The sequence below is a fragment of the Nelumbo lutea genome, chromosome 6 (assembly GCF_056320005.1).
Source record: "Nelumbo lutea isolate HS-2025 chromosome 6, American lotus-T2T, whole genome shotgun sequence".
Classification (NCBI taxonomy): domain Eukaryota; kingdom Viridiplantae; phylum Streptophyta; class Magnoliopsida; order Proteales; family Nelumbonaceae; genus Nelumbo; species Nelumbo lutea.
In genome coordinates, this window is record NC_142689.1 from 26,217,033 (window position 1) to 26,236,321 (window position 19,289).

Genomic DNA, 19,289 nt, shown 5'->3' on the forward strand with positions numbered 1-19,289 from the left:
CCCTTTCTTTTTCCCTCTCTTCTTTCTCTTTCTTCCTTTCTTGTTTCCATTTTGTGAAGCCACCATTTAAGCAACCATGTTATTGGGATGATCTCCCCCTTCCTGTTTAGATTGTCATGCATTACATCCTGATTTTTCTTCCATAAAATCTCTCACATTTCATCATTCACAGTGATTTTGTATCTTGAAATATGGAGTGACTTTACTCCATGCACATTTGGGTTCATTTTGTTGTGAGTAACCTCTTTGTATCTTCATCAGCTCAACTTTGGTCATCGTAGGTTGGAAGCAACTTGGTAACTTTGCTAGATACAAGAGATTAATTAGAAGTAAATCATTTACAAAGACTTGCTTTTCAGTATGGCTTCTTTCTATATTTAGGCTATACACCCTGGCTATGGTTTTCTATCCGAGAGTGCTGAGTTTGCTCAGCTTTGTGAAACTGAGGGGCTTACATTTATTGGACCTCCAGCATCTGCAATTCGGGACATGGGTGATAAAAGGTATAAATAATGTTCTTCTTCCTCTGTATGTATGTGTTTTGATACATATACTTTTCACATAAACACATTATAGACATGCACTTAGTTAGTTAGTTGGCTTGCAATGTGCCTATTGCTCATTAATGCATGTTATATGCCCCTTTACATGATTATTCTTAACATTCTTCTCTTCTCCTTATGCACATATATATCAACCATATCTTTTATCAGTAACTTTAAACTTATTTCTTCCCTAATTTATATAGATATTTGTTATTGCCTTTTGATTTCCTTTTATTCTTTTTTCTTGCATATTTTCCTTCTTTGGTGTTTACTAGTGCATCAAAGAGGATAATGGGTGCAGCTGGGGTACCACTTGTGCCTGGATATCATGGAGATGAACAAGATATTGATTTTATGAAGTTAGAAGCAGACAAGATAGGATATCCTATCTTGATTAAGCCAACCCATGGAGGTGGAGGAAAGGTGTGCTTATCCTTGGTCTTTCATCAACATGAATTCATTAATGTTTCTTATATCTTCACTGTTATAATATGGAAACTTTTTGGAGGCTTCATTCCATGGACGCACACTTTTTCCTTATAAAAAGTTCAAAAACTATTTATACTGAAATCACCTCTTCCTTTTATTTATGTCTAGGGATATAAACAGGTCAGGTTCAGTTTGGGTTTGCCTTAACCTAAACTTGACATCAAGAAATCTGTTACCAAATCCAACCTGACTTAATGGCCCAACTTAATGACATAGGATGATGAAACATGCCCTGACCCTATAAAGTCCCAACTTATACCACCCTGCCCTGCCCAGCTGCCCCATGAACACTAACCCTGTTCTTAGTGAAGACTAAAGGCTATATTGATAACTAAGTTACATACAACATTCATAACCTAGTTACATACTGTAACATCACTAAAGTATCTCCATGTACTTTAGTCATAGTTGTCAAGGTGACTGCCTAGGCGTCAAGGCGACTGCCTAGGCGACAAGGCACCCTTTGAGGCTCGCCTCGCCTAATTGCCTAGTAGTTTGGTACTATGTATTGTAAAATACTTTTTTATTCTTTATTTTTTGACATTATAATTATAAAATAGGCACTGGTAAACTAAAATACTCATTTTGTGTGTTTATATAGTAATTTGTTTTTATTATTTTCTTATTTGTTAGGATTTAATCAATACAAACATTACTTTTTCTTTTCTTCTTTTCCTAGCCCTTTGAGGCTCGCCTCGCCTAATTGCCTAGTAGTTTTATACTATGTATTGTAAAATACTTTTTATTCTTTATTTTTTGACAATAAAATAAGCACTATTAAACTGAAATACTCATTTTGTGTATTTATATACTAATTTGTTTTTATTATTTTCTTATTTGTTAGGATTTAATCAATACAAACATCGTTAAATGCTGTATTGAACTCTCAAAGACTTTAAAACCTGAACCAATAAGTAAGGAAGAACATAAAATTTTGTCCAATAAGTAGTAGTAGTAGTACTACTACTACTTTATCTTTTCTTCTTTTCCTATAACAAAAATAAAGGTTCAGACCCTATATTTTTTGAATTTTCTTTTCCTTCTTTTTTTTTCCTTCTCATGAATATGTTGATTTTCAATACTTTAACATGAACTCTATACTTGTGAAAATTATGAATAATTATTAAGAAATTATGGCTATGGTACCTAGGGAACTACCCTAGGATCTATATTTTCTATATAAAAAAAGACTATCGCCTAGGCGATAAGGCGCCCCCTTGATGCCCAGCCTCGCCTTGGCGCCTTGAAAACTATGACTTTAATGTATAAACCAGCAAAGTAAACACATAGAGCAAGATGTAAATGAAGGCAAAACTATGACTTAAGGATGTCAATGAGTCGGGTTTGGTATGTATTTGACTTAACCTGAACATAATGCAGGCCAGGGCTGTTAGGCTCACTGAAACTGAACCAGACCAAGGCTGTCCTGATCCCGGTCCTATAAGGTTGGATTGGTTAGGTTTACCATTTAACATGATCCATTGACATTGCTACTCATGTTATATCCAAAATCCAATTTAAGCATCTCTGTCTCTAGTCAACACAACTAGCATTTTGTATTTGAATTGTACTAACCATTTGATAGATGATACTTGTTGTATTGTTGACATGGTATAAATAATTGTTCACAATTTTGACATTGATGGACATTTTAGCATGTAGAGATGGGGAATTTTTCTAAAAACAGGAATTAATTAATAAACCTTTAAGGAATCATTAGAAGAATTATAAAAAAACATAGCAAACAATCGTGTAAATCAAATAAGAGAAGATTAAGAGATTTAAATAGGTATTTTTCTCTGTCTCCCTTTTAATCTTTTAGCCTTCTCTTCATCAAATATGTCATTTTGACTTTTGTCTTTTTTGTTACTATATGTTTTGATTGGATTTAGAATCCTCTTTTGTAGTTCTGCACTTTTTTCCTTTTTATTTTGAATTATAATGATTTATTAATTGAATCATATCAAAATTGTAAGCAAATTATCCAATCACCTAATCCCTATTTGTTTTTTTAGGAAATTATAAAATGTATGATGATTTTAGTGAAATATATAAAATATTTTAATAATATTCTAAAAATTTAAACCTCAAATATACAATCTATCAATGAAATCTGAAATATCACTGAAATATAGTAGGAAAAAAGAAACGATTCTTGGAAAATTTCCCATCACCACTTAACTAAATGGGGGAATTTTGCCAAATCTCACCGATATTGTGAAAGCAGGGTATAATGAATGGTCCATGTGTATATGACTATTTTTACCACATTAGAATAACCATCTCTCTCTCTCATGGTAATGATAATCTGTCAAGGAGAGAAGGAAAATGGTATGGAAGAAACAAGGAAATATCAGATGAGGAAGGCTAAACAAGATGCAGAAACACAAATACATCATCATCATCCTAAACTTATCCCAACTATATGGGGTTGGCAACACGAGTCCTGTTTCGCCATTCCATTCTGTTTAATCTCATATCTGTTGTTAAATTATGGGCAAGTCTTGTCCAACCTCTAAAGCCCCCTCAAGAAACCCAGTACCGCCTTAAGCCAAAAGGATAATAGACCAGGTCCCATCTAGTACCAGCTGCCATGGAGCAGGATAGCAAGCTTCCCTGATGCCAACCCTACCATAGCCAAAAACATAATCCTTAGCCCACATTCCACTAAACCATATTGGATGGTTCTTACTGGTTTGAGCTGAATGCTGAAAATGGTAATAATTATGGAGTTGAAAATATTTTTTAGCTAAGCTGGGGAGGGTAGTTGTTGGAATTGGTTTTGTTGTATGGTGACAGCTGTATTCTGACATATTTTTTCTGCATTTTTTTTAATAATAAAAGAAAATGGATTTAAAAAGCAAGTACAAGAGGAAGGTGATAAGATATCACCTGAGAGGAGAGCTAAAAAAACTAAGCCACATCTTACAATTCAATGTCACCGTACAACAACCCCCCTCCCCCTCCCAAAAAAAAAAAAAAAAAAAGAAAATAACCATCACAATGTGTTTTCTGCATTGCTACTAAAGTTCTGGAGAGGAATAACAAAAAAAAAAAATTGTCCTCTTGTAGTTCTATGGGAGCAAGACAGGTTACTCTTTGTTTCTTCCCTTTTGATTCCTGCAATGATGTTGCGATGTCTCCAATAAGGAGAATATGACCAATGTATCCATTTGTATGGTGAGATGTGCATCCTCATTTGGACAATTATGGATTTGGTCTTCATTGGTTTAGATTGATTGTTCGTTTTCATCAACTTTTCTCACTTCTGTTTTATGCATATTTGTAGTACTTGTATTGTATTTTTCTTTCATTGTTTTAGATTTTTTGTTCGTTTTCTTCAACTTTTCTCACTTATTCTTTATTCATGTTTTCAGTATTTGTAATTTTGGTTCATTTGCAGATATAGATATTGGTTCAGATAAAATTCTCCCCAGTATTATTTACATGAATTTTTAATATTATCCCAGGGTATGAGGATTGTGCAAAGTCCAAATGAATTTGTTGAATCTTTTTTGGGAGCACAACGTGAGGCTGCTGCATCTTTTGGCATAAATACCATCTTACTAGAGAAATATATTACTCAACCAAGACATATAGAAGTTCAGGTAGTGTTCTTCAATATTGCTATACTTTTAAGTGGCTTTGCTGCAGTTAGTCCATAATATATGGTTATATCTGCCAAACCCGAGTATCCTTCTGTTTCCTTTTTATTTATTTTTTCTTTTTAAAGAATTTGCAATTTCATTAACTTTTTTTTTTTTTTTCTGTTTAAAACCTTTGACAAGCTTATATTGCTGTTTGCTGATAGAAAAAGTTTTGCTCTATTTCATGCACGTTGTAATTTATCAATTCTCTTTAAATCTGTCTGATGACATAGATATTTGGGGACAAACACGGTAATGTTCTACATCTCTATGAGAGAGATTGCAGCCTGCAGAGGAGGCACCAGAAAATTATTGAAGAAGCACCAGCAGTATTGTTTGATTTCCATATTGTTTTTCCATATTGTTGTTTTAGTTTTTTTTGGTATCTTTAGCTTGTAACAAAATCTTCATTGATGCAGCCAAATGTTCTTAGTGATTTCCGCGCCCACCTAGGTGAAGCTGCTGTTTCTGCAGCAAAGGTGATAAACCTTGATATTGGTTTCCTGAACATGTTGGATTTCAATTTATTTGGTGAACACACTTATTGATTCTAAAAAAAATTGATATCTGTGGCCATGTTTTTTATTTTTTTTTGGGGGGTGGGGAAGAGAGATTTGTGGCTATTTGGCAGATGATACAATACATGTTATGACAAAGATCAAATCAAACTTGTAAGGGTTTTAATAAAGTTCTGAGTAGTGTTAGTAAACAATTATCCATGCAATCCTTTGAATTCTTTGGCCCGCAAACACAGTGGGATCCATGGAAAGACATATTACAAAACATATTTGGTCATTTTCTTTTCATGGGTTTGACCTTGTTTGTAGGGTGATGAATTTAGGGAGTTGCATAAAGGCATTGTTTACTAGCACTGTTCTGAAGTTTCCAGAAGAACATTTGGTTTTTAAAGTAATGAAATAGGTGGATTTGGTCCTTTTGTTTATATGTGTGTTAGCATAAAAAATATCCTTCTTTTAATTTATTTATTAAAGAAACCTACTTACAATATATGTGCCTAAATATTTGTATCTGGTAGGCCTATGTGTTTCAAAATTTTAACTGAAAAGGAAAACCAAAAGCACAATTTATAATGAACTGCACTACCATAACATATAGTTAAATAATTAATATAACCGCAAGGAAAAATAAATTAAGTTTTAATTCAACTAGCTGTTCTTAGTGACCAATTGACTATTTTCTTGAATTATTCTAGCCTCTCCAAGAAGAATTGCTAAAATCCAAAAATCATATTATCATTGTCATCATCTTCCAAGCCTTATATCCTGTTTCACCATTCTATTATGTTTAATGCTATATAAAAAAAAAACCCAAAACCATATCTATTACACCAATTTTGGTAACACATTAGCCTAATTTGTGGCAAAGATTATCTGCAAGTATCTTCTGAAGTTGGATGATCCCAGCAAGGTGATATGCATTCTTTAGTTGGCAATGGAATTTTATTTGATATTCATGACAATGGTTGGCAATCATTATTAAAATTCTTGGTTGGGTTTATCTTTTCCCTCCTTTGTCTTGTCATTACTCAAGCCATAATACTAGTGCCAAATTCTTTGGCACGTCAGATTAGACATAAAGTAGATTGGTTGAACTCATGAATATTGTTGCCTCAGAAATTAAAATCTACTTGCCACTGAATCCCATAAACCGTGCTTTTGAGCATAGATGTGCAACTTGGGCTGACTTGGGTTGAGGATTTGCTAAAATTTGAATGGGCCCAACCCAAGGCCTGAGCCTAGTGTTGTGTAAATTCTATAAACCGGGTGTCCAACTTACACTCCTATTTGAGCATTAAGACACTCTTCCTTGAAGGGACTATTAAATCCCCATGTATACTGCCTTCTTGAGTGTATATATCTCTTACATGGTAAATTAGCTGAAGCTTAAAGTTTCAGACTCCAGTTCTGTCCTATTAGGAATTTTTGTTCATTTTACAATGTGTGGATCTTGTTATCTAAGGTGGTGGTTCATGCATATGGTTTGGAAGTAGGTCTTAATTGGGATTATAGGGTTCAATTCCATCTGTAGTTGTGAGTTGGCAATGGAGGGTGACTGCAGAAAGTGATTGGTGAAGGATGTGTCTTCCCAGATGAAGGACCAATGAGGGAGAGCAGTGCCAGTTTCCCATGGGTTCAAAGATGATGGAACAGACCTAGGTGTTATTTCAGGATGTTACAGCGAAGTGGGTCTTGGAGCCATGGAAACCAACTACAGGGTGAACATTAAGAAATTAATCTATTGACTATTGTATGTTTCCATTCATTCTACCTTTTCCTAGAGACATTGAACAAATCTTAAAAGAGGCTTCCTGGCAATTTGGCCAAACTCCTATACTATTGGAGTGCTGGGGCTGGTTGTGCATCAAATGAGCTGACAAAAGTCAGAGTTTTTAATGATTTGGATTTGTGATTTGGTATGCCACTCATGCTATGGTGTTTGGACATGATTCAAGTGATGGGAGATTATTGTAGAGAGTTGGTATGCATGTGTAACTCATAATCCAAGCTCTACTCTTGTGAGTGGTGTGCATGTAAAGGTGCAATGGAGAGGAGTGGTGCCGGAGATAATGTTGTTCTGATTTCTGAAGAATTTGTTGTATATTGTGCATTGGCATTGGGAACTACCAAACCCAAATCTCAGTGAATAGATAGTAAAAGTGACAAGCTGGTTAATGGTGATGATGAAAGCATCTTACGCAATACTAGGGAAGCATTAATATGAGCATCAATGAATGCTCATAGTAGGAAGGGGAAGGAAGTGGATGGGGAATATCTTGGCTCTACTATCAAGGAGGTGGAAATAGAACGAGTCATACTAATGGTTTATTCTCCAGCTTCAAGTCTGTTACATGCTCGACTAGCTAAGGCAATGTTGAGCAATGTTGTAAGACTTATACTAGACACAGAACTGGAAACTTGCTCATCTCCAGGTCAAATGGTTTGACCATGAGTAATATAAATAGTATAAAGAATAAATTTTGTGATTTATATCACATATCTAAGTGGCAGCCAGATGGCTGAAGTGCTGTTTTTTGATACAACATACAACTGCCCAGGATTCAAGTCTTGCAACTTGCATTTTATTCATAATATATAGATACTCGAGCGGGTCATGAAACCCAGCCAGTTTTCATGGTTCCACTGGATTTTAACCAATTTGAATGGAAAACCAGGGTATTAAGAAAACCAGAATGGCCTCCCGTTCCTGGTCTGACTGGCTGGTCCAGTCCAAGTCTTGCAACACTGATGTCAGACAACCAAAACCACAAGGTGTTGGAGATAACCATCAGTTCAAATCCCAAGATCAGCCAAATTTTCAAAATTGAAATGCTCAAAACATTTAGATGAATGCAGGGGAAGGTGTCAAGGAGATTACTTGAAAAGTCCTTGCACAAGTATATGATTAGGGAAAAAATGGTATCCACAAAAGACAAGAATAAATTGAGGAATAGGTCTAGCAAATATTGCCATTACAACCAACCTGATTTTAAAGGTAAAAAGACATCAAATGGGCATCTAAACATCACCATATGTGCAAGGTAGAGACCTATGAACCTGGGCCCAACTATGATACAACCTGGTCTATCACACTCTTAGACAACAAATGAACAAAAAGAAATAAAGAGAATTGGTGGTGCTGCAAATGGTATGTGAATGTCCAAATTCGAATTTGAATCCAATTCCATTGGGGGTAATTTAAATTCGATTCATTTATAATTAGATCAAATGTGGATCCACCCCTATCCAATATGATATATTCCGGTTTGGTTCAATTTAATATACGCACACACACACACTTAGAAATTTTACATTATATTTATATTCTATAATTGTTGGTTTTGATGTTGTGTTTTTATTAAAATTTCATAGGTTCAAGTTTCACACAAGTAGTTCTCAATTCATTTTGTTTATGAAATACAATATCAAATTCATTTTATTATAATATATAATATTTTGATGATTTTAAGTTTAATTTATTTATGCTTATCCTATATTCGATTACAATCCAAATTTGATTTGAATCCAACATAAATCCAATGGATAAGATCTGATTCAATTCAATCTGTTTGCAGCCCTAAGAATTGGTTGGAGAAGAAGACATTTATTGGTAAGCCACCAAATTCTGATCCTTAACCTAGCTTCAATGGGAAGCTAAGGGGAGAAATTCACAATATGCTACTTAGGAGCAACAATTCTACAAAGTATCATACCAGGATAGTCATATGTCAACAAGTCAAGGAAGGATTTATAGCAATCAGGTACCCCACACTCCTTCCTAGATAGATGGTGGATTTGGGGGACTGAATGCTACATAAAGAAGAATTAAACAAATAAGCCATCATTGAGAATAGGTAAATTGACTGTCAAGAATAGGGCCTTGTTGGGTAGATGTTTGTACAGATTTCTTTTGGAGCCTAATGGGCAGTGGCACAATGTGGTGTGTAACATTCATGGGATGCAGATTTAAACCCTAGGGTTTCTTTTGGAAGGGCATTATTGGCCTTCTCTCTTCTTTCTTGTACTTTGTTTACTTAGATGCTTGCTTGGGCAATAAAATCAAATTCTGGTAAGACCTTTGGGTTACAAATTTTCCTCTTAAAGTCTTTTATTCTAGACATTTTTCCATTTCCTCCTACACTTCTAAACCAATTTAGGTCTTTGTATCCAATTCGTCTGGTGGTCTTTCTCGGGATCTTGGATTCAGAAGAGGCTTGAGGGATGATAAAATACTTGCTTTGATTGATTTGCTTAACACCCTCCATAAAGTCTTTTTGGACCCTGAATTTTCCTAATACATGTTTGTGGACTTCTGATCCATTGGGGTTGTTCTCTTGTTCTTCTTTTCACAATTCTCTTTTCCTTTTCACTTCCTTGCCACAAAATTCCCTGGTGAAGGACATTTGGAGTGGAGCGATGTTGCATAAAATCACTACCTTTTCTACTAGTTAGTGGTCTATGGTTAAATTAACACATTTGATATCCTTAAAAGGATACCTTATTGGTGTCTTCACATATTTGTTTTCTTTGTCTTGCAAATGGGGAATCTACTCTATACTTTCTAATCTCCTGTCCATTTGTGACCAGCATTGGGAATGGCTCTTTTCTCTCTATGGGTGCAGGTGAGTCCTATAGACATGGAAATGCCATCCCCATCTTTCTTTACTTTACCTAGAAAGAGAGGAAGAATCCTTTGGGGATTTAATAGAATGGCAATGCTTTGGACAATTTGGCAAGGAAGAAATAACAGAATATTCAAGGGGAAGGCAAATAGTGTGGAGACCATGTTGGATAATATCAAGGTGAAAGTGGCACATTGGGCCAAAACAAGGAAATTTTTTACCTCTTTTTCAATTGATGGTCTTTTAAATGTAGCATGGTCTTCTACAATTAAAAAGATTGTTCTAGTGCCCTGGCAGCCATTTTTCACTGTTGAAGACTACTACAATGGAAATCTGTGTTGGTGGATATGGAAGGAAAGACATGATCAAATTTTTGAAGGAAAGAGCCTCTCCCCAATTCAGGTAATATGAAGAGTTGAATGAAAATGATTGGGTGCTCCCTAATATTGAAGGAATTCGCAAGGGGAAAACATGCTTACTTTTCCATGCATTGGGACAGAATGCTTCTTTTATTCTTCTTTTGATGTATAGCACAGTTTGTACATGGTTTAACCTCATAACTGTGTACAGTTCTTGTACTTTTTGGAAACTACCTACACCTACTCATTAATACAATATTTACTATTTATGAGAAAAATCTTATCCAGATACACTAATAGATTTTTCATTGATCAGTTGGTTGAGCTTTCTAATGGTCATTGCTTGGTGCAATGGTAAAAATTAAAATCTCAGGCTGACAAGCGTGAGAATGTACATTCGAGTCTAGAACTTCCATTTTGTGCAAAAAATGCCAAATATTAGGTTAATATCTAGTCCACCCCTCCTATGACCCTGGATGGGTGGGACAACATTGGGCAATGGCCCTTTTAACTACTTGAACTTACTTTTTCTTTTTTTTTTTATGGTAAGGAGTTAGTTTAAATTTCAATGTTTTTTTACCTGTTTAGTTTATTAGCTTTTTATCTTTGGTTGGTATGATTGCAAGTTTTTAGCTCGGATTAACTTATTTGGTTACTTCTGTTTGATATTCACCATCTGAGAAGGCAGTTGCATATCATAATGCTGGCACTGTGGAGTTCATAGTGGATAGAGTTTCAGGTCAATTTTATTTCATGGAGATGAACACCCGGCTTCAGGTGAATCACATTTTGTTCTTGTTATTGAAGTTTTAAGTTAATACATGGTTTTGACTGGAAGCATCTACAACTTTTTTGCAGGTTGAGCATCCTGTGACTGAGATGGTTGTTGGTCAAGATCTTGTGGAGTGGCAGATACGTGTTGCAAATGGAGAACCTCTTCCGTTGAGTCAGTCACAGGTCGCTTTGAGAGGTAAACAATTTGTAAGATGAACTACCTCTTATAAATAATTTTAGCTGTTAGGTTATTACTAGGTCACCTTGTGCTTGCTTTAAAACCATAACTCACCTCGTTTTTAAGTACAACCAAAAAATGGTTATGATTATGTCATATTTGGAACTTCTTTTACTTCAAAGTCATATTTTTTCCCCTTTTCTTTAATACCTTTGGTTACAGATGTCTCTTAGTTGAGGAGGTTGTAGGATAAAGCTGAACAGACTTTTGATCAATAGCCAAAAAGAATAAGAAAAGAGGGAATGGCAGGTAAAGTCAATAAATCATCGAAGATGATCTATCCCATTTACTTGGGACGTGCTACAAAATTCCTTTTCCACAATTCTTTTTAGAATTTATGAGAAAAGACATACAAATTTGATCTTGACTACTGCTTTGTCTCAACCTCCCCTATTTGTGCCTGGGACTGGTAACCTAAACAAAGCCCAACTTTTAGCAGAGCTCAAAACAATAATTAAATAAACAAAAAGTATTACATCAGCATGGCCTTGATTAAGTTAGTTAAATATCCCTTGATTAGTTTTTTACTCTTTAAGAATGAGATGGTCAAAAAGAACTGGGGCCTAGATATCTTGTTTGTTGCCTTGGGTTGTTAGGTTGGTAATTTTCTTTTTACATACTTGGACATGTTGCCCAGGTAGCCTAACCCGAGAGGGAGGGGGTGACGGCTCTTGAAACTGGTAGGGTTTGATGCAACCTGATTTTAGGAATATTTTGGTATGACTCTTGCAGTTGTTTGAAAGTTCCATGATTTTTTGTGATTTTTTCAAGCAAAAATCGGATAAAAATCCACATATGATGCTGGGCATTTTTCTGTAATCGAGAAATCAACTTTCCCTGGCTCGTTTTATGTTTGTAGATTGATGGGAAGAGGTCCTGTATTTTTTTGAACTCTAGAAAATTTTTGGGAGATTTTTCTCTCCTCTCGTTTTATGTTTGTAGATTGGCTTCCAACTGTGTTTTGACTTATCTCTTCGGGTCTGTTGTGTGTTGGTTTGTTGTTGGGGTTCTTCTATTGGCTGTCGAGAGGTATGAAGCAGTCCAAGGTTGTGTCATTTACCTTTGGTGTGTGTAGAGAACACTGATGTGGGCCCCACAGCTACGGTCCCACTGTGTTCGTAGGGTAGAAGGTGTTGTAGTCTTCCTAGGGTTAGCTATTGATCATTTAGTTGTTTCAGTTGTTATTTATTTCAGTCTTATTTTTTCTTTATTTGTTATGTAAAGACTAAGGGCAGATCTGTCCTTTCCATGTAATGAGCATAACCTATATATATTAATTAGAGTGGTGGCGGCAGATTATTAAGCTTCTGCCCCTCCTTTTCAACTCTTGTGTTCTACTGCTTCTCCTCCCTCTTCCTCCTCTTTTCTCTTTACCTTTTTTCTTATTCTCGAACCTGAAATCCATTAGGGTTCAAGACTGATAACAGTCCTGAACTTCTACTTGGTATCAGAGCTAGGGTTTCTCATGTCAGTCTAGTCCAGCCGATCACATGAGAACCATCTAAGGCTAGAAGCTGAGAAAGTAGAGTTCGTTGATTGGTTCTTGGAGATCTCTAGAGGATTAGCAGCTGTTTGAAGAATTGCCACAGTTGCAGTGAGTTGGTGATTAGTAAGAATCAGAGAAGGCTAGGGTTCGGGTAACCTTGGAAGGCAGGAAACAACATCCTATTGTAAGTTTTTTATTTTCTAAGAGAAGTACTATCAAAGAAGATAGGTTGGACCTATCTAGCAAGGGCGGCCGAGCCACTCTAGGGTTTTATCTTTATATTCTCTAGGGTTTTGTCCTAATCCCATTGCAAACCCTAGTACTGGACTGAACCTTGTGATCTAATACTGCAGCAAACCCTAATAGTTCTCTCCTCAACATTGATCAGTTTTAGGGTTTCATATTAACCCTACTACAAGCCTTATCTGTATGGTACTATCTGGAGTGTACGGCTGAGAATTTGCTTTTAGGACTGATTAAAACCCCAATTCGCCTTCAGCATATCAGATTGTTCTTCAAACTGTTTTTCAGTTTTCTTTTGGGGTTTCGAACTCTTCAAAGGGGGTGAAAACAGTTCAGACTGTTGCTGTTGTGTGTGGTAACTGATTTCAGATCAGTTTTATACCTGTTTCATGTACATCTATTGTGAGTACAGACTGGTTCTATACTGATTTTGTGATTGTGGTTGATAGTCCAAGTGCTGTTTTTGACTGTAATAACCCTAATTTTGAGACTTCTGATTTTTGACCGAAATGGAGTTTAAGAATCAAGCAGAAGGCAGTATTGGGAACAACAATTATGTGGTATGTGGGCATTGTAGGAAACCCAAACACACAAAAGAAACATGTTGGAAGCTACATCCTTATTTGGTCCCGGCAAAGTTAAGAAGCAAGAAGGGTAACGTTCATGTGGCAGTGCATACTAATTCAGCATTCTCGTCTATCACAAGAGGCACATTCTTAGAGACCTTAGCCTCAGTTCGGGCTGCACTTATACAATTGGAAGGGGAAGTTAGGAACTCAGCTCAGCCGCCGCAGTCACCATTAGCCCCCGCCACATTTGCTTCCGCACATTCAGGTACTCGAGCCTCAGTCTGCCATGCCTCAGCTCCAGGTACCACTGAACCCTATTGGGTAATAGATTCAGGTGCATCCGACCATATGACTAGCTTGCCTTCATTGTTTACCACTTATCATTTATCTTCTGGTAGGGATAAAGTATCTATTGTTAATGGCTCTCTTGTCCCCATTTCTGGCAAGGGTGACATCAAGCTATCGGATGCCATGTCCTTGTATTCTGTCTTACATGTCCCTAAGCTTGATACTAACCTTCTTTTAGTCAGTAGTATTACCAAACACATGAACTGCTCAGTAACCTTCTTCCTTGACTAGTGTGTTTTTCAGGACCTGAAGACGAAGAAGGTGATTGGGACTGGCCGTGAGACGAATGGGATCTATCTGCTCCGGGGGAGTTCTCGTCGGAAAGAGTCAGGGGATAAGAAGCCACTTGTTTCCCAGAGTGTGAGTTCGGACCGATTGGGTCATTTGTCTTTTCGGTCCTTAAGGAGTCTTTTTCCTAATTTGTTTGAGTTTGTTGAGTTGTCCCAGTTGCAATGTGAAAGCTGTGAGTTTGCTAAACATTGTAGACACTCTTATTCGTTGAGCAGTAAAAGGAGCAATCGTCATTTTGAGCTTGTGCATACGGATGTTTGGGGGCCATATCACATTCCTTCCATGGGTGGGTACAAATATTTTCTGCTATTTGTTGATGACCATACTCGGTTTTCTTGGGTTTATCTTATGCATTCACGAGATGAGGTTCCCGCCCTGATTCAAAACTTTCAACAAATGATCCTAACCCAGTTTGATGCCAAGATCAAAGTTCTTAGATCTGATAATGCAAAGGAATACTTTGCTAAGCCATTGACATCTTACCTTCTTACTCATGGGGTTATTCACCAAAGCACTTGCCCTCATACACCTCAGCAGAAAGGAAGAATAGGCACATCTTGGAGGTGGCTAGAAGCATTATGTTTACCTCCAATGTCCCTATTCGCTTCTTGGGTGATGCTATCCTCACGGTGGTATATCTTATTAATCGGGTTCCTTCCCGGGTTCTTGATATGTCATCTCCTTTTTCCCTTCTATACCCAGATGAGGAGTTGTTCACTATTCCTTTCAAAACATTTGGTTGTACCTGTTTTGTTCAGCTTCTCGGTCCCCATCACTCCAAGTTCGAACTTAAGGCCTCCAAATGCATCTTTCTTGGTTATGTACAAACTCAAAAGGGTTATTGCTGCTATGATCCTGTCTCCGGGAAGAAGTTTGTATCCATGGATGTCACTTTCTTTGAGGAGACACCCTACTATTCTTGGGTCTCTCCTCAGGGGGAGAGTAGTGAGCGTGGAGATTTGGGTCCTTTTCTTCAGGGGGAGTGTAGTGAGGGCAGGGTTAATACTTTTGGGGTTGTTCTCTTACCTATTCCAGTGGGTGATGAGGGCTGCAGTAGCGAGGGTGGTCAGGGGGATCGGGAGTTGCGAGTCTATCACAGGCGATGCAGGCAGGTTGATCCCGGTCATCAGCAGTCCCAGCCAGCTCCAACCTCTTTTGCGGCTCCAAGTTCAGATATTACAGTCCAGGGCCCACAGAGACTCCTTCCATTGTTGCTACCTCACCCCCTGCAGATGACCTTGACCTTCCCATTGCCATCCGTAAAGGAAAACAGCATTGCACCACATCTACAGCCCACTGCATCTCCCAGTTTTTGTCCTATGATCGCCTATCTCCCTCCCACAGGTCCTATCTCACTTCCGTTGCTAATGTCCCTATTCCAAGAACAGTGCAAGAAGCCCTATCAGTCCCGGAGTGGAGAGGTGCAATGCAAGTTGAAATGGATGCCCTGTTGAAAAATAATACCTGGGAGCTAGTTGACTTGCCCAAAGGAAAGAAACCAGTTGGATGCAGATGGGTATTTAGTGTGAAGCACAGTGTGGATGGTTCCATTGAGAGGTACAAAGCTCGACTAATTGCAAAAGGGTTCACTCAGACTTATGGTATAGATTACTTGGAGACATTTGCCCCGGTAGCCAAGATGACCACCATTCGGGTTCTATTATCTCTTGTAACAAGCTACACTTGGCCTTTGTACCAAATGGATGTTAAAAATTCCTTCTTGAATGGGGACTTGCAGGAAGATGTTTACATGCAGTTGCATCCTAGATTCTATGATACAGAGGCAGGTAAGAAGGTTTGTCGGCTCAATAAGGCATTGTATGGTTTGAAGCAGTCACGTAGAGCTTGGGTCGACAGATTCAGACTAGCCCTTGGGAAATTCGGTTATGTATAGGCCCAGTCAGATCATACACTGTTCATCAAGAGGGTGGAGTCGTCGCTGACACTACTTGCAGTATATGTTGATGATATTGTGGTGACAGGAAATGACAACCATGAGATTGAGTCCCTCAAACAGCTCCTTCATCAAGAGTTTGAGGTGAAAGATCTGGGTACACTACGATATTTTTTGGGTATTGAGGTTGCTAGATCTAAACAAGGGATCTTTGTCTCTCAGAGGAAATATGTTCTAGATCTGTTGGTTGAAACTGGAAAGCTGGGTGTCAAACCTGCAGATACATCCATTGAACAGAACCACAGAATTAGTGCAGAGAGTGGGGAGCTGCTTGAAGACAAAGTTATGTTCCAACGGTTAGTGGGAAAGCTCCTATATCTATGCCTCACTCAGCCAGATATCAGTTATGCAGTTAGTGTTGTCAGTCAGTACATGCATTCTCCTAGAACCACACACCTTCTAGCAGCAGAAAGAATACTAGCATACTTGAAGAGATGCCCAGGTAGAGGTATACTGTTCAAGAACAATGACCACATGAAGGTGGAAGTCTATACGGATGCCGATTGGGCTGGGAGTGTTGATGACAGAAGGTCTACCTCTGGATATTGTGCTCTTGTGAGAGGTAACCTGGTCTCTTGGAGGAGACCCTACTTAAGGAATTGAGTATTGAGAATGAGAAGCCCCTGATGCTGTATTGTGATAATCGAGCGGCTATTAATATAGCACACAACCCGGTGCAGCATGACAGAACTAAACATATTGATAGTTGATTGACACTTTGTACGAGAGAGGGTCTCATCACAAGAAGTGTGTCTCCCATACATCACCTCCAACATGCATGGCAGATATCCTCACCAAAGCTGTACCACGGAAGAAGCTAGAGGCGGATCTATCCAAGTTGGGAATGATAAATATTTATTCCCAACTTGAGGGGGAGTGTAGAGAACACTGATGTGGGCCCCACAGCTACGGTCCCACTGTGTTCGTAGGGTAGAAGGTGTTCTAGTCTTCCTAGGGTTAGCTATTGGTCATTTAGTTGTTTCAATTGTTATTTATTTCAGTCTTATTTTTGCTCTATTTGTTATGTAAAGACTAAGGGCAGATCTGTTCCTTCCATGTAATGAGCATAACCTATAAATATTAATTAAAGTGGCGGCGGCAGATGATTAAGCTTCTGCTCCTCCTTTTCAACTTTTGTGTTTTAATGCTTCTCCTCCCTCTTCCTCCTCTATTCTCTTTACCTTTTTTCTTATTCTCGAACCTGAAATCCATTAGGGTTCATGACTGATAACAGTCCTGAACTTCTATTGTGTGCTTCTTGGAAATGTGGACAGTTCCAGTAGCATGATAACTATAATGAAATTGGATGGGACAAATTTTCTCGAGTGGTCCCAATTAGATAAGCTTACCATCACAGGAAGAGGTAAGTTGGAATTTATTACAGGCAAAGAAGTAAAACCGAAGCTTGAAGATTCAAAGTTTGCTAAATGGGAGCAAGACAACTCGTTGGTGATGTCATAGTTGGTTTGCGATAGAGTTGTTGCTACCTACTCCAGACTAAGAATATAGCTAGAATGTATCAGCTTTGGAGAGAAGCTTGTAGTGTGTGTTAGGGGGAAAGATCAATGGCCATATATTTTTCTTCCCTTCAATCACTTTTGGAACAGAAGGACCCTGAGGATGGTGATCAGTACCGGAAGTATATTGAGGAGAATAGAGTCTTTGGTTTTCTGGTTGGTTTGAATCCTGAGTTTACACATTCTTAGTGCAAATATTGTCTCTCTTTCAACCACCTACTCCCTGGTGCAGGGGGAGGAGAGTAGAAAAGCTACTATGATGTAGCCTCTAGTGGCTGAGCACTTAGCCTTTGTCATCTAAACCCAAGCAGTGCATAAGAAAGCATATTGTCAATGAAAAGTCTGAAGGTGTGGTATGTGAGTATTGTAAGAAGCCTAGACATACCAAGAACAGATGTTAGAAACTAAATCTTCATTGGAAATCAAAGAAGTTCAAGATAGGGAGGAAAGGTAGCGTTCATTTGGCAATTGTTGGCAATGATGTTCAGCTTATTTCTGCTTCATCTTCTGCCTTAGACTCCTTTGATGTGCTGGATAAATTTTGGAGTCTCTTGCTGCACTTGGAGAAGAGTGGGACGTCTACATCTATTAGTTTTAAGAATCAGTCCAATGCCTTTGCTAAGATGGGTGCACTTACTTGTTCCTCCTCTAACAACTCTTGGATTGTAGATTATGGGACTAGTGCCCACATGACCAGTGTGTCTTCTTCCATCACCTCATTTAAGTTAGCTCTAGGGAAGGGTAAAATTACAGTAGCTGATGGTTCTCAAACTCTAATGTCTAGTCTGGGTGAAGTCAAGCTTACTAGTAGCCTCACTCTGGGTTTTGTCCTCTATGTGCCTCAGTTGCATAAAAATCCATTATTTGTTAATTCCTTTACAAAATCCCATAATTGTTTATGACCTTTCCTACTTATTATGCCTTCCAAGGCTTGAGCAGAGGGAGGATGATTGGAAGTGGACATGAGGCTGATGAAGTCTATCTTTTTTATCACACATCTGAACAAGGGTTGTTGTGCCAGACTGAGTCCTATCCTAATGAAAATTTGAGTCATTTAGAATTATGGCATTGTTGTCTTGGCCATGTCTTTTGGTTCCATGAAACGTTTATTTCCAAAGTTGTTTAATTCTTTGTCAAACTTGAATTTTCAGTGTGAAGCATGTCATTTGTCAAAGCAATGTAGAACAAATTTTGTGAGTAATAGAAGTAATGTTGCCTTTTCTTTGACACATACTGATGTTTGGGGCCCATATACTGTTCCTTGCAAGGGTGGATACAAGTATTTCTTTCTTTTCATTGATGACTATTCTTGATATACATGGCTGTATTCGATGAAGAATCAGGATAAGATACCTAAAATTATTCAAAATTTTCTAAATATGGTGGAACCATAATTTTAGAAAAGAGTTAAAATCATAAGATCTGGCAATGCAAAGGAGTACTTTGAAAAACATCTACGGGTATTTCTTGAAGGGAAAGGAATTATTCATCAAAGCTCATGTGCTCGTACCCCTCAACAAAATGGGGTTGCTAAATGGAAGAACATGCATGGTTGAGGTGGCTCGAGAACAATTATTCTAGATGCATGTTCCCACTCATTTTTGGGGTGATGTTGAGACTACAGGTTATTAACTTCCATCCAGAACACCGTCTTCAATCTCCTCACTAGCTCCTTTTCCTTAATGAACC

The 19,289-nt window shown here is 37.8% G+C and overlaps 1 protein-coding gene across 2 annotated transcripts in view; it reads left to right on the top strand.

Annotated features, from left to right (window-relative positions):
- The window catches only part of MCCA (methylcrotonyl-CoA carboxylase alpha chain), a 44,054-nt gene that overhangs the window by 8,108 nt on the left and 16,657 nt on the right, over positions 1 to 19,289 (top strand). For both annotated transcript variants that reach the window (XM_088951074.1, XM_088951075.1), the window contains exons 2-8: positions 382 to 503; positions 821 to 968; positions 4,505 to 4,642; positions 4,915 to 5,010; positions 5,101 to 5,160; positions 10,865 to 10,957; positions 11,039 to 11,150. In XM_088951074.1, the coding sequence (XP_088807200.1) occupies positions 382 to 503; positions 821 to 968; positions 4,505 to 4,642; positions 4,915 to 5,010; positions 5,101 to 5,160; positions 10,865 to 10,957; positions 11,039 to 11,150 (769 nt within the window). The remainder of the gene's footprint in view (positions 1 to 381; positions 504 to 820; positions 969 to 4,504; positions 4,643 to 4,914; positions 5,011 to 5,100; positions 5,161 to 10,864; positions 10,958 to 11,038; positions 11,151 to 19,289) is intronic.